General features: G+C 41.5%; 1 protein-coding gene across 1 annotated transcript; it reads right to left on the bottom strand.

Annotated features, from left to right (window-relative positions):
- Positions 1-1137: 1137 nt before the first annotated feature.
- Positions 1138-1852, bottom strand: LOC125722838 (T-box transcription factor T-like). The gene is made up of 2 exons (XM_048999024.1): positions 1803-1852; positions 1138-1423 (listed from the first exon to the last, which is right to left on the bottom strand). The coding sequence occupies exons 1-2, from the start codon at positions 1844-1846 to the stop codon at positions 1153-1155; spliced, it is 315 nt and encodes a 104-aa protein (XP_048854981.1). The 5' UTR covers positions 1847-1852; the 3' UTR covers positions 1138-1152.
- Positions 1853-16607: the final 14755 nt, after the last annotated feature.

The raw sequence follows: 16607 nt of genomic DNA, 5'->3' as shown, positions 1-16607 counted from the left end.
AATCTAGGGTCTAAAGTGGTCAGGCTTGCAAGTATATTTGGTTATTTGTCTATCCTAGCCTGTTGCAGTGTATATTTCCTGTATATTTTGCATGTAAAAATGTTGTTTGTTATGTCAGTGCTTAATATTATCATGTAGTCTTCATGAACTTTCTTCATCTTGGCCAGGGACTGCATTTGAAAAGTAGGCACTTGACCAAATTTGGCACATTTTCAGAAATGCCAGCAACAATACTGATAATGAACACCCCTCTAACTGACTATCAGTTGGTTTAGAAAAAAGACTTTTAAGAGAAAAGAAAGCCTTCCTTTGGTTTTGCATTTTTCTCTTTTTTGTTGGCTGTGCACAATATATCAGAAGAATACATTACAATTATATTAGTTAAGAAATAACAGGTTGCGTATATACAATATTAAGGTGATAACAACAACCCTCACTGTCTCTAGGTGCTGCTTCAGACAGGGCATTCTGCAGCAGTGACACCACCCGTCGTGCAGCATCCTGCAAATCTCCCTATCACAACAGCCCACATAACAGAATAACATTAGTGTATGATTCAGTAGGGCTAGTCCAGGTCTGGAAAGTAGTTGGGCCAGATTTTTAAACCAAGAAATTTAGCTGGGCCAGACATTTTCAGCGGCCCAGTAAGCAGCAGGTAATGGCATTTTAAACAAACACAAATCAAGGTACATTATTTTAAAAAACTACAACTGAACAGAATCTGAGAGCAATATTTTTTTTTCACTTCTGAAATGAGAAAAATATTTTGGTCGTATCTGACCTAGACGCATCCCAAAGAAAAAAAATGCCTATTAGATGGTAAACTGCCAGACATAAAGAAAAAGGGAAAAATCGTCTATAATCATCATCCGCTTATACTGCGGTGATCCATTTCACCCACACAGGCATGATCACCATAAGCGGTTTCCACATTTTTGTCGAGGTGACTATTCACTTTACCTCTGCTTTCTCCGACATCTTCCTGATTCTGCCGCCAACAAGGGGCTCATAGGGTGGAGACTGAGGGTGTTAAACAGACCAATCTTTTGTCACTGAATGCAACAAATAATATATTTATCTGTCAAAAGTCCAGCACCAGGAAAAGCAACAGAGTGACAGTAGAAACTGCAATAATAATGGAAGTGCGCCGCCCTACAGGGAAGGAGGAGTGATGGGAGTCCCGGTGGTGGCTAAGCGCGCGTGGGGAGGGGCGTCGTACTGTGAGGCTTCATGAACTTCCGATGGGGCAGTGCTGTCATACAGCGGGGAGCCTGAGAGGGGCACTGTGGCCGGGTGCGAGAGCCCTGGGTAATGAGTTGTAGAGCTGCGCAGGAACTGAGAGCCCAAGCTGTTGGACATTCCACTGGACTGGGAGACTGGGGTGAGTGAGGAGGAGCTCATTGACCACAAACTGGGATACTGGCTGTGTGTGAGCAATGGGGTGGAGATTAAGGAAAGACGTTAAATCAGCATGCAGTGTTGCCTGGAAACAACAACAAATATACTACAGTGTCACTGTACTAAAACAATATCAAAATAATGCCTATTTTTTATTCATTTTACTTGTAAAGTGCAAAGTACAAAGGAAAACAAAGAGTAACTATGGCGAAATAAATCAAAGCATGTCCCAGAATGCAGTGATGGGCCTGAATGGATCAGGACAGAAGAAGGTAAAAGACCTGTTAACGAGGTGAGACGATGCAGACACAGGCCAGGATGTGGGTATAGGCGAGAACAAGAGGGAAGACGGAGGCCCGAGACTCAGCATGGGGGCAGGTGGGGGAGGGGAGGCACGGGCTCACCTGGAGCTGCTCCCGGAGGTGCCGCTATGACTCATGGGTAACATGCCGGAATGGGACGGCACCTGTAGGCTGGACCAGTTGTCATGGGAGGGCAACATGGACAGACAGGTAGACGAGCTGTCTGAAAAAGCAGCTGCAAGTATAAAACAATAAATGAAGCAGGTATGTGGTGGGCAGTGTTACAGCGTCCTTAATATGGTCAGTACAGAAAAGGCATGTTATCATGTTATGTATATACTGCCTCCAGTTACTTAATGCCTAACTTTAATACATTGATTGATTTGTTCACTGCTGCAGCCTGTGTCAACTTTCCTTTCAGACAGATGTAAAGTCCTTTCTGTTTTTGTTCTGTGTAGTTTTTTTTAACAGCATATGGCTGAATTCTGTTAAACCTCAGACTGAAGAAAATTGTGTTAATTGAAAAGCAAATATCAAAAACTCAGTCTGCAGGAATGTTTTTCTGAATATTTCTGTGGACTTTTGGAAATTTCACGAAATTCCATCGCTCCATTACATAAACACTGAGTGAGATTTCATTCCCATTACTGCAACGTATGAAGAGGATTATGACTTATTACTTTAGGTTATCGGACTGAGTGAGTTTTGGAAATTTGCTCTTCGATAACTGAAGCAGTGCTGTGAATGCAGAGGTTATATGCGTCGCATATCAACAGAACTGTATGTTTATGTCTTGTCTTAATTATTTTGATTAAATGTCTGACTATTCCCAATATGTGTGAACATACTTGGCCAAATAAAGCTGATTCTGATTCAGTCAGAGGGTAATCGTCGGTGTGCTGTACTATCATGGTGACCCACACAGAGAGCTTAGGACCATGATTTCAGTGTGTGCTTGTGTGAGGGGACAGGCAGGGCGGCTGGTCACTGGGTGATGCACTCCTGTGGGTATAGGGGCTGGGAAAGGGTGCAAAGCGATTACTCCTCAAGGAGGAGTAACGGTCACAGCCGTGGGGGGAGGAGAGGGAGAGGGTGCTCCCAAACTGGGGGTGTGGGTTTGATGAAGAGCAGAGAGACCCTGAGTCTGGGATGAACCAGCTGCCTACTGAAACGAAAGCGGATAAAGACAGAAACTAGAACCTCAAACTAAACAACACAAACAACAATATCAAGTTATATTCAATCATTAGACCGTTATATATTTAATCTAAACAATAGTAATAAATATCGTTCCGATTCAAAATGTCATTTACGGGTGAATCTTATGACTTGCATTGGGAAACAGGAAACGGGCCAAGCTGCAGGGCCAGTTCAAAGACATAGTGCGAGGCGCCCAGAAAGGGGGCGAGGTCTGGGCGGAGTCAGCTAAAGAAGAAAAAGGCCTGACCTTTTTCTGGATGCTGTGGACTGTGTTTGTGTGTGAGCTGCAGCTGCATGTTCCTTACATTTTTTTATTAACACCAGCACCGTGAGGTTTGGCCTGGACTGGGTCCTGTCCTGCACGGTTGAAGGCATGTTGACTGATGGTCAGCCCGTGTTCTGTTGGATCCCACAGAAAGGAAATGGGAATCCCATTTGGATCGGATGCTGACAGTTGAAAAAAAACTCATGTCTGTGTGTTATGAAAGAATATCAATAAATGTTTCCGAAAGGGGATGACTCATTTGGTAATTATTTACGGCTTATGTTATGGCTAAGGAATTTACAGTCTTTACTAAAGTCTGACTTCTTTCGAGTCAGACTCTCTAGGCAATGTGCAATACTTATAGCAAACAAATGATTTCTTGCCGAAATTTCAATACCTACTTTTGACCACGAGATGGCAGCAAGAAAATAGAAAAATTATTTTCCCACGGTCTACTAGCAGCTTTGTGTGGTATTGCAAAAGTAGGTATTGTAATTTCGGCAAGAAATCATTTGTTTTCAAACTGCAGTACCTACTTTTGGCCACGAGATGGCAGCAAGAAAGTAGAAAAATTATTTTCCCACGGTTTACTAGCAGCTTTGTGTGGTAATTGTTTGTATTAAAAATACATTGGATCAAGTCAAATTATTTTAATAAAGAATTAACATCTAAAAGCTGCTAGTAAACCGTGGGAAAATAATTTTTCTATTTTCTTGCTGCCATCTCGTGGCCAAAAGTAGGTATTGCAATTTCCATCACATGTAAGAGGGCCTGCCCATCAGAGTAATGTACATCCTGTGATATGTATTGACTATCAAGACAAACTGAAACACGGTGTATTAGGCTGTCAATGAGTACTGGACTAGGGTGAAAATCTGCCTGATAATCTACCTATTAACTAGAAGAGTACAAACTGGAGACGGATCCCCTAATACAGAGGGATTAATGTCTGTGCCACATCCAGAACCATTCAGTGTAGGAGTCTGGTGGTTCTTCTGGATACTGACAAGTACCCAGCCCCTTTGTTCCCTCTGATAATCATCATAAGAACATAAGAACATAAGAACATAAGAACTATACAAACGAGAGGAGGCCATTCGGCCCATCAAGCTCGCTTGGGGAGAACTAACCTAATAGCTCAGAGTTGTTAAAATCTTATCTAGCTCTGATTTAAAGGAACCCAAGGATTCAGCTTGCACTACATTATCAGGAAGGCTATTCCATACTCTGACTACACGCTGTGTAAAGAAGTGCTTCCTTAAATCCAGCTTGAAATGTTCTCCCGCTAATTTCCACCTATGGCCACGAGTTCGTGTATTTAAACTAATGCTGAAGTAACTATTTGGTTGAACAGCATCCAAACCTGTTAGAATCTTATATACCTGGATCATGTCCCCCCTCAGTCTCCTTTGCTTGAGACTGAACAGATTTAGCTCAAGTAACCGTTCCTCGTATGACATTCCTCTAAGACCAGGAATCATTTTTGTGGCCCTACGCTGCACCTTTTCTAAGGCCACAATGTCCTTTTTAAGATATGGTGACCAAACCTGCACACAATATTCTAGGTGAGGTCTCACCAAGGAATTGTATAATCTTAGCATTACCTCCCTTGACTTAAACTCCACACACCTGGAGATATACCCCAACATCCTATTGGCCTTTTTTATTGCTTCCCCACACTGGCGAGAATGGGACATGGAAGCATCAACATACACACCAAGGTCTTTCTCATGATCAGCTACCTTTATTTCAGTGACACCCATGAAATACCTGTACTTTATATTTCTGCTCCCTAGATGGAGTACCTTACATTTATCGACGTTAAATTTCATCTGCCAGGTATCGGCCCAGTCACTAATTAAATCAAGATCCCGCTGTAGCTGCTGAGCCACTAATTCAGTATCTGCTACACCACCCACCTTGGTGTCATCTGCAAATTTCACCAGTTTACTGTATATATTGGTATCCATATCATTTATGTAAATTAGGAACAATAGTGGTCCTAAAATCGAACCCTGCGGTACCCCACTATGAACGCAAGCCCACTGTGACATTGTGCCTCTTATAACTACTCGCTGTTTCCTATCTGTTAACCAGTTATCAATCCAGGTCGCTACGGTACCTAAAATACCTGTCGCTTTGAGTTTAAGTAGGAGCCTCTTGTGGGGGACAACATCAAAAGCCTTTTGGAAATCTAAGTAGATGACATCATAGGCCTTCTTATCATCAACTTCCTGAGTAGCTTCCTCAAAAAACTCCAACAGATTTGTTAAACAGGATCTACCTCTCCTAAATCCATGCTGGCTATCCCGCAAAATGTTATTGGAGTCCAGGTAATCTACCATTTTCTCTTTGATTATAGCCTCCATAACTTTACCAGTTATACAAGTTAGACTGATTGGCCTATAGTTAGACAAATTACTTCTATCCCCTTTTTTGAAAATAGGCGTTATGAAGGCGTGCTTCTAATCAGAAGGTACCACACCTTCAGATAAGGATTTTTGAAACAGTAAAGTTAAGGGTCGGCAAATAATATCAGTCCTCCTCTGAATGCCTTCACCACTCTATTCCTGAATAGGTACACATTTAAATATGCTAGCAAGATCAAGGTATTGGGATAACCGTTAGGTTCGCTGTTCAGAGAGTTGCAGTGAAAACCATCATACACAGTGGCCCTTTCTGGATAAGATTACCTCCCTCTGATCTAACGGGTCAAGATCAAAGCAAGGTGCATTGCAATGTCTGACACCCAGCACACTACAGCATATAAAATACAGGTATCCATCGCCTTCCGCATTTGGAACCAGGACCACTTGTTGCAAGTCAATTTGGGCGTATCTCAAGTTATACGAGAGAGGCAAGACATTAAGGACAGTATACACAGTACTGAAATAATAATGTACATATTAAACCACAGCACTTAATAAACAGATACTGCACTTACATTTCACAAAAAAATAAAGCACAGATTGCACTAAGAAATCAAAAGATGCATGTGCTAGCAAACAGTGGGAGCTGAGGAAGAAGCAGTGGTGAAATACTTTATTGTACAGTACAGTAAGTTTCTTTTTATAGAATGAAATAGCATACAGGGGGCGGCATGGTGGTGCAGTGGTTAGCACTGTTGCCTCACACCTCTGGGACCCGGGTTCGAGTCTCCGCCTGGGCCACATGGGTGTGGAGTTTGCATGTTCTCCCCATGTCATCGTGGGGTTTCCTCCTGCAGTCCAAAAATATGCTGAGGCTAATTGGAGTTACTAAATTGCCCGTAGGTATGCATGTGTGAGTGAATTTACATTTACAGTATTTGGCAGATGCCCTTAGCCAGAGCGACTTACATAAGTGCTTTGAGACTCTGCGATGAATTTCCGATGCTAGCTCAATAAGGACCCAGGCTATGAATACCATCTGTCTGAAAACTCCATTAAGAAAGTACAGAATTTTTTTATTTATTTTTTTTTTAAACACACACACCAGAAAAAGAGCCGAGTGTGAATGGTGAATGGTGTGTGAGTGTGCCCTGTGATGGGCTGGCTCCCCATCCTGGGTTGTTCCCTGCCTCGTGCCCATTGCTTCCGGGATAGGCTCCAGACCCCCCGCGACCCAGTAGGATAAGCGGTTTGGACAATGGATGGATGGATGGATGGATGGATGGATGGAAATAGCATACAGATTAAGCACCTGTACTGTGCTATCTGCTCATAGTAGCTGTCCATTGTATATACATCACTGTATGCATACTGTATTAAGAGCTAGACAAGGGTCATTATATGGCTTGCAGTCCTGCTCATTTTCCTGCACGCGTTACACTAAGTGATACACCCACTAATGTCCTCTTTTATCCACTTTCGGGCATCTCTTGATCAGTGTATATTATTTACTATGGACCTTGGACATACATGCGATTGAACACACACACACACACACTTACACTAATTACCTAATCATCCATCTGTGCAAGCAGGTAAACATTTACCATCTATGTAAGTATTGCACATTGCATAGAGAGTGTCCAATCTATATTAAAGGTGACTCGAAAGAAGTCAGACTTCAGTAAAGACTGTAAATTGGCAGCCATAACATAAGCCGTAAATAATTACCAAATGAGTCAGCCCCTTTCGGAAACATTTATTGATATTCTTTCATAACACACAGACATGAGTTTTTTTTCAACTGTCAGCATCCTTCTCTATTGTCAGAAGCTCTGCGCTAGAGGGAGATTTACTGGTCTTATACTCTTCTGGCACCTTGTGTGATTCCTGACTTGGGACATCAGTTTGGCTCCTTCTGTATGTGGTTTACATTGTATTTGTTCTTTAAAGTTGCCCCTTCAGAATTAGACAGTGTAACCAGCTTGCCACATATTGCCTGGATGACATAAGGTCCGGTAAAATCCGGTTCCGTTCTTCCTCCTTTCCGTCCCCGCTTCCTCATGTTGAACAGAAGCGCCTCATCTCCAACATGATAAACTGTGTTTTGGTACCTCTTTTGTATTCGTTTACCACATGCCTGCTTCTGTTTTTCCTGTGACTAGGAGATGTTTTCAGCTGTTGTTGCTTATTGTCTCAACTACTTTATTTTTTTCATCAAAAAACGTGCCGTAGCTTTTCTCATCGGGAAGAATAATTGTGGAAAGCTGAAGTGGAAAAACATTCATAGCAAATTATTATTATTCACAGATCATGATAAAGAGTTATTTTTCTAAAAGCATTAAGAACAATGTAATTTGCTGTTTCAAGATATGTTTTTAAATAACTACTTGTCAGTCATAAGAAACTCTTCAACACACATGATCCGATCTTGCCACAAATCATTTTTAATCTCACTTTTGTTGCCAGCAGTTCAGACATTAATGGCTGTGTGTTGAGTTATTTTGAGGGGACATCAACTTTACACCATTATACAAGCTGTACACTGATTACTTTACATTCTATCAGAGTTTCATATTTTTAGCGTTGTCCCTTGAAAAGATATAATAAAATATTTACAAAAATGTGTGGGGTGTACTCACTTTTGTGAGATACTGTATATTAAGGGATTGATTGTCAATAATATCACTAATTCATGATGTAATGTTAAAAGAATAGAGCCTGTCTCGTTCACACAGTTCTAAAACAACCTCACAAACAGACTTACCGTTTTATGTCATCATTTGTTTTCTCATCCAGGCCATTGGTTTGGGGATGATATGCGGCAGTGATCAACGGCAGAACAGGGGCTCTGAACGCAGTATGGATTAAAAAGGAATTAACCATCTCTCTCAATATAAAATTAGGATCATTTATTCTCTACAGAGGCCCCCATAGAATAGTGCATCCATCCCCTCACTCATGTTTAGACAGACGTAAGGCAGCAGGCCAATGACATTGAGAACAGCAACAACATCAACAATTGTACAGCTAGTTTTAAAATTTAATAAAAAAGACAAACCAATTGGGTAATATTAATGAAATTATTAAAATGTGCAGATTAATAGTCAGAAATAATTTGCGACTTTAAGAGCAGAAAGGATACATTAAAACTCAATTACATTTATCCCTTAATAATAAAAAAAAGGTTTTTGAATTTTACATCATGATAAATGAGAACTATATGTGATTACTAATTACTGTTGACTAATTTCCTGTCTGGACGTTTCCCTTCTCATTGTTTAAAGTCATTATATGTCTGGGTGCCAGTCACTGGAAGCACACAGACATTTTGGCCAGCTGTCATATTCATTCAGCACCAGCCCATCAAGTAGAGAATTCAGCACCACGGACAGTGACCTGTGTTACAATGACATCAGGTCATTGGCTCTAAATATTTTTCTAGAAATAACTAAATGGCTCTCTTGTAGAAATTTCCAGCCAGAGTCTTGTGGTGCGTTCGTTTTTCTCTTGGAACTTGGAAATTCCGAGTTGGGTGACATCACATCCGACAATCTCCCGTTCGAGCTAGCACAACTCGGAACAAACATGGCTGCCTGCATGAATACGCTGCTGTGTTGTTGCTTTATATTTTAGCAGTTATGGAGTAAGATTATTATTTCAGACAAACAAACAAGAAACAGGTCAAACCACATTAAAAGCTTTATAAAGTATTTTAGTACATTCATAGCGATATTCTTTTTTCGAGAGGCAAACAAACTACAAACAAACCAAAAACACTAACAAGCCTGGTAAAAATCTGATATTGCATGCTAGGATACTGTTTACGGTCACGATATGGTATTCTCTAAATCGAACACGTGCAATTACATTAATAATTACTAATAATTATAAATAATAATAATAATTAATTTAACAAAATAAACACTTTTAAAGATTTGTAAAATAGAATTAATGTTGAGTGTGTAAGCCGCCATGTTGAAATTACGTCACAGGGGCAACTCGGACAAGAAGATTCTGTCAGACATTAACGTCATAAAAGAGGCGTTTCCAACGGGAAGTGATGTTTTTCGTGACGTTTTTGTCCGAGTTGGAGTGAAATAATCGAACGCACCATGTGTTCCTATTTGAAGAGAATATTCTATTTTTATTCTAAGGAACTACAGAAAATCAGCTCTGCATGTGATCTCCCCTTTACTGCTCGAGCAGGGCACATGCACATCAACAAGTGTCAAGGCAGCAAGTGCATACAAACAACTTCTCAGGACGGTTACAGTATAGGACCTTCAGAAAGAGCCAGACTGCGGCGTCATTCAGAGATTCCATTGCCTAAGGCTTGCACTAAAACATTCCAGCATATTTAAACAAAGTAGCATGGCACCTGTGTCAGAATCCCTCCCTGCCTTGTTCTGTTCTCTCTTTGTTGTCCCCATTTAGCCAGCACATGTCACTGGCCATCCTGACTCCTCTTTTGATTGTGGGTTTTGAGGATATCAGAGGGTCTGTGTTTTCATAATTGTCCCCCAGGCCACCATGCTGCTCAGCCCTTGACTCCAACTACAGTTGCAATCAGGTGGTTCTCAATCTACTAGGACTGTATAAAAGGATTGGCCACCTGTTCTACCTTTACTCTTACAGCCGCATTCATGAGTCAGGCCGATAGGCCTTTTATTATTCTCCTCCTCTCTCCTCATGTTATTCTCTTTCTTTACTTCTCTCTTCCTCTGTCTCCCGACCGGTCTACCCCCTACTGTGATGTTTGTGTATATGTATGGTCAGGTTGATGACCAGTATTTTCGCTGGTACTCGTGACTAGTGACATGGTATATTGCAACAGCAATAAAGGGTTTCATCAAATCAAATCAAATCAAATCTATAGGTTATTCAAATTTCGTCCTGCCAAATTTACCGGACAGAAGGTGGACACTGCAAATGAATGTGTGAATACTCCAATACCTCTTTACAAGTTACCTGAAGTGGTTTGGTAAATGATTGTTAGGTTGGAAGTCCTTCTTGATGTCTGTTTGCAGCTCATCCACCAGCAGCTGCACGAGTTGTCACTCCCAGAGGGAATCCCACTCTCGGTCCGCTGGAGGGTCCATCTCACTGTAGCTGGAGTATGTTGCCATCAGTCACTTGGCGTGGGGCTCACAGACTTTACCAGGCTCCTGTTTAATCTGACGCACCTTAGTCCAGTCCATGCATCTGGGGAACTTCTCTGATAATCTCTGGCAGATTCTTTGCAGCTATGCTTGATATTGGGTACTTGCCGCAACTAAGTAATGGGTTGTTGAATCAAAGTCCCGTTCCATGTCAAAAATAACCCCATTTTAGGGTTTTGCTAAACAACTGGTCTAATTTGGATGCAGAGGTTCTGCACGGAAGGCCCAGTCTCTGAAGGGCTGTGGCACAGCGAGGCCTGTTCTGCCTGGAATCTGGCAGGTCACTGGCAACATCCCCCAACTCCTTCATCTATAAGGTCGGGAAACCAGAACGTTTACTCCCCCTTATGGATAAGGACATACCAACGTTGGGGCAACTCCTGCTGCCTGAGTCTTCAACCAAGTCCAAAACAAAAGTATACAATGTTAGGAAGGGTAATTCAATGGTATGAGACTGAAACTAGAAACTGTAAATCGGATGGAGTTAAATAGCAATACTGTGGAAGAGGCATGGGAATTTTTTAAAAGCACATTGTTGCAAGTGCAAAAGGACTTCATACCTGTTTCCAGCAAAACTAAATCTAGGAAACTGCAACCAAGCTGGTGTCATGACCTGCTTGTACGATCCTCGTGTGTGCCACGCCCTCTCATTAACCATGTGTGCTGCCCCGATTGTAACCAGCTGTTTTCTGTCAGTTTGAGTAGTCCTGTGTATTTAGTCCATGTTCAAGTCTGTTTCCCCAGTCCTGTCATTAAAATCTCTCGCTGTTGGTACCTGTTTTCATCAATAAACCCTCATTCCCGACTCTCCGTTTCCCGGATGCTTGATTCCTCGCTTCCTGCCTGTTCTTCCAGCACGCGATGTCACAGGTGGTTAACTACGAAAATTAAGAATAAAGTCAGGAGCAAAAGGGCTTTCTTCCACAAATGGAAATTAACTAATGATTTCAAAATAAAGCAGGAGTATCTAAGTCTACAGGTTTAGTTAATAACAGTTATAAGGATGACGTTAAAAGTTTCTTCCAATATTTTAACTCCGAAAGAGCTCTAAAAGCTGAAAATCACTAATTTGCAGGATAGTAAGGGCCTTACAATTGAAAATGAAATTGATATAAATGAGTTTAATGATTATTTTACAATGGCTGTTCACAGTAGAATAGCTTACCACCATTTAGTACAAATACAGCGATGTCTATGACCAATATATGTATAACTGAGGCTGATGTAGTACAAAGCCTAGCTAAGCTCAAAATAAATAAATCGCAAGGCCCTGATGGCATCTTATCTATAGTTTTAAAAGAGATGAGGGGTATTATTAGCCAACCTTTAACTTTACTATTCCAGAAATCATTATCTGCTGGTGTGGTATCTTCTGATTGATGTTAGATCTGTCTCATGTCCAGAGAGGCTACAACAGGATCTGGATTTAATTAGCTACTGGGCTCATACCTGGCAGATGAAATTTCATCCATCCATTTTCCAAACCGCTTATCCTATTGGGTCGCGGGGGGTCCGGAGCCTATCCCGGAAGCAATGTGCACGAGGCAGGGAACAACCCAGGATGGGGGGCCAGCCCATCACAGGGCACACTCACACACCATTTACTCACACATGCACACCTATGGGCAATTTCAGCAACTCCAATTAGCCTCAGCATGTTTTTGGACTGTGGGGGGAAACCGGAGTACCCGGAGGAAAACCCACAACAACATGGGGAGAACATGCAAACTCCGCACACATGTGATCCATTCGGAGACTCGAACCCGGGTCCCAGAGGTGTGAGGCAACAGTGCTAACCACTGCACCACCATGCCGCCCCCAGATGAAATTTAACATAGATAAATGTAAGGTAATAAATGCAGGGAGCAGAAATATAAAGTACAGATATTTTATGGGTTCCACTGAAATAAAGGTAGCTGATTACAAGAAAGATCTCGGTGTGTTTGTTGATGCTTCCATGTCCCACTCTTGCCAGTGTGGGGAAGCATTAAAAAAAGCCAATAGTGGATTAAACTCCACACACCTAGAGATGTAAGTCAAGGGAAGTTATGCTACAATTATATAATTCCTTGGTAAGATCCCACCTAGAATACTGTGTGCAGGTTTGGTCACCATACCTTAAGAAGGACATTGCTGCCTTGGAAAAGGCTGAATTTGAATTTGAAACGGAGGACGGCACAGTGGTTAGTGCTGGCTTCGGTCCTGGCTTCGGTCCAGGGCCCTTTCTGTGTGGAGTTCGCATGCTCTCCCCGTTTTCGCCGGGGGCTCCGGCAGCATATTAGCTTTCCGGTAATCACAAACGAGGAGGAAACAGCGAGAAAAGCACAGACAAGACATAAACTGCATGCAAACATTGTAAAAGACTGATAACATACACAAACAGGTCCACTGGCACCACCGTGAGCTGAGCGAAGATTATTAAAAGGGCAAAGCACGCTAAAAAGCTGCACATGCAAACCTTAGCTTATTTATTTGATTTTTTTTTTACTTATTTTGATTTGGGATTTTTTCAGCAGTATTTTATTCAAATTCAGTTGCACTGTTCACAACAGTGTCAACAGTTCAGAAAGATAAATATAAGAATATTTTTGAATATATTTGTCTGCAGCTCATTCTGCAAAAAATGAGCAAATCGTATCGTGAACTCAGAATCGTGAATCGTATCAAATGGTGAGTTGAATGTATCGTTACATCCCTAGTTCTTACAGTAGTACTATGGTATGGTGGAGCCACATGACAGGAAGGCAATACATTGTGAAGTCTGTTAAGAACATCATTCGCACTGAACTGCCCTCCATTGACCAGCTGTACTTTAACTGCCACAGTAACAAGGTTCCGTCTATAATCCAGGACTCTGACCACCATCCACAAACACTGACTAGCAGATTCATGAACAGCTTCATTCGCCAAACAATTCAAACCTGCAGCTTTTGCATCCCCTGTAACAGTCATTTCCATGGCAGCTGCACTGTACAGCTGTTTCTGCACTTTATCCACCACTGACCACATATCATCCAGTTTTGTCCTGCTTTGTATCGCACTGTTTCTGCACCATGTTGTCTTGTACTCCCTTGTGTTGTTATGCACCATCTGTGTTGTTCTGAGCAGTGCCATGATGCAATATTACAAAAAGATCTTGAGAAAATGCAGAGTTCTGGAGGAGATTCTCACAGATGATGGCATGTGTTTATACTGAAGAAACTGTACAAATTGCTAGACATAAAACACAGGACTGGCAACTGTGGTACGTTTTAACACCTTGATAAAAAACTTAAAATCCATAGTAAGTAGGACAACCTCATAGAACCTTTACTAGTCATTGTTCAGAAGATTAACACGGATTAAAAACCATTACTATGAAAGAACGCTAATCAGTTAAGTTGATTATGTGGAGAGAGAGAAAAAAAACTGTATTTGAAAAAGATCAACCATAGAACGAAGCTGCAGCATTGACACCCCCTAGTGGTGATTTGAAGATAGTTCTGTCTGTAGCAGCTAAGTAGTAGATTTGGCGTCAGGTGCCGTGACAAACTCAGTGCTGCTCGGTTTGAACGGCAGAAGCACAAAAAAGGGGGCATCTACTGCACGCCCCCCACCCTTGAAAATGGTACAAATTATCATGCAACAGTTTTCTTAAGTAAGTCTTTTTGGGCGTCTGCATAAACGTCCACGATGCGATTGCCCTGATTAAGAAGTGCGCGGCGGATACAATTTGGGATGCATCGTTCATCCGATTTATTAATACATGTAAAACATGTTCCCTAAGGGTTTGCACTGATGTTCCACAGAAATAACAACTAAACATTGTAACTGCGTGAACAAACACGCACTCTATTGCTGTTTTAAACACCTAAATGCTGTTTCACATCCCGCTTGCAAATCTAAGTTTTACATGTGCTGCCAAGATACGTTCATGCGCCGTCAACACGGTACATGCTACTCGTGTTTAAAACCACACACTGCTTAACACTGCTTAAAACGATTTAACTTACCAATTTGCCCAGACACATTTATTTTATTTTATATTCCCACTAGTTTGTAGATTTTTTTTTTAATGTTATGTTTGTTATTGGGTGCTTTCCACTTCATGTACCCACATACAGCGCTGGCTTAAAGCAATACATTCTGGTCCTGACGCAATGCATTGTGGTTAGATTTTTATCATCCGCTGCATTATGTCACCATGTCACGTCGTACAAAAACCTCGCGAGAGCAAGACAGATCACGCTGCACCTCTTAACCGGCTGCACAAACTGGATCCGTCTTCATGACGACACAACTTTGCCCTTTTTGGCTTAAGAATTTAGTGACATACATGACGTTTGTATATCTGCTATTTCTCCCGAGAAGCAGGTAAAGCAGTGGTAACTGCTTTGCAGTTAATTTACCTGGTAAAATTAAGTTTAAATAAATGATATAAATACTGTAATAGTACTCGTGAGCTTTGTTTATTTGTTATTAGTTACTGTAATGTTGCGCTGCTTTATTTGTTTAATCGTCTAGTCTGTGGAGACATTCAAGTTAATCAAATACGAATTGCATTGTACACTGTACATGATCATAAAAACTTTGAATCCTTGAAATAAATGTTTTTGATCTTTTCCTTGGCAGTTATCTTTTTACACAGGGCCTCTATGTACACGATAGTTTTTTTTTTCACGACTAACAGTATGGATCAGGAGTTGGTTATTGTAAAAGAAGTAATGTATATGCAGGTGATATTTGTATAGATTTATCCACACCCTTGTGGCAGTGCTGCTATTGCAGTCAGATCTTGCAAAGTAGGAGTATTAGTTGTCTTTATTTCTCTTTATTTCTTGACGCCAACCCTCTCCATTAATCCGGGCTTGGGACTGGCACCTACCTGAGCTGGCTTGCTCCCTTAAGTGGCTGGGTTAGGCTAAACTATATATATATATTTACCAAGACTACAATAAAACATCTCGAAATGTGTAGTCTAACAAAACGCAGTTTAAAGAAGGTAGCCTACCTGGCGAAATTGCAAACAAATTAAGGACGTTAGGCAGCCTTTAGATCCTACCCATCATGCACTGCAGTTTTTTGCAAATTTCTCAAATGGAAAACTATCCATCCATCCATCCATTTTCCAAACCGCTTATCCTACTGGATCGCGGGGGGTCCGGAGCCTATCCCGGAAGCAATGAGCACGAGGCAGGGAACAACCCAGGATGGGGGGCCAGCCCATCGCAGGGCACACTCACACACCATTCACTCATGCATACACTCCTATGGGCAATTTAGCAACTCCAGTTAGCCTCAGCATGTTTTTGGACTGTGGGGGAAACCAGAGTACCCGGAGGAAACCCCATGATGACATGGGTAGAACCTGCAAACTCCACACACATGTGACCCAGGTGGAGACTCGAACCCGGGCCCTAGAGGTGTGAGGCAACAGTGCTAACCACTACACCACCATGCTGCCCCCTAAATGGAAAACCATTAAATACAAAAGGAAAACAAAAGTGCTGTAAGACTGTATACTTATGTGTATGTTAGTAAAGGCTGTAGCTGACACAACGGACCCCACTAATTAGAAAGGGGTAATTGTACACATGTGGCATCCAGTATGTTCTTCTGTAACAATTTTTTCAAAAAAAAAAAAAAAAACTCACATTACACAAATTGGCACTATCAAAACGAGGATTATGGGGAAAATGGGGACTGTGATGGAGATTACATACACGTAGGCATGGTATTTAGTTTTTTTCAAATCTGGTCACCTTCCAGAGTAATTGTAAACTAAAACCATCTTCACCCTATTTGATTCTTTATAAATGGACAATCAGTCGCGCAGTAAATGGGGGTATAGAGAGACACAGAGCTTGTCTAACAAGAAACCCTGGGAAGCTAACATTAATAGGGTGGGTATGGATAGCAAAACCGTTGATAC

The sequence above is a fragment of the Brienomyrus brachyistius genome, unplaced genomic scaffold, assembly GCF_023856365.1.
Source record: "Brienomyrus brachyistius isolate T26 unplaced genomic scaffold, BBRACH_0.4 scaffold43, whole genome shotgun sequence".
In the NCBI taxonomy this organism is placed as follows: domain Eukaryota; kingdom Metazoa; phylum Chordata; class Actinopteri; order Osteoglossiformes; family Mormyridae; genus Brienomyrus; species Brienomyrus brachyistius.
This window is presented reverse-complemented; position numbering and strand designations above follow the sequence as displayed.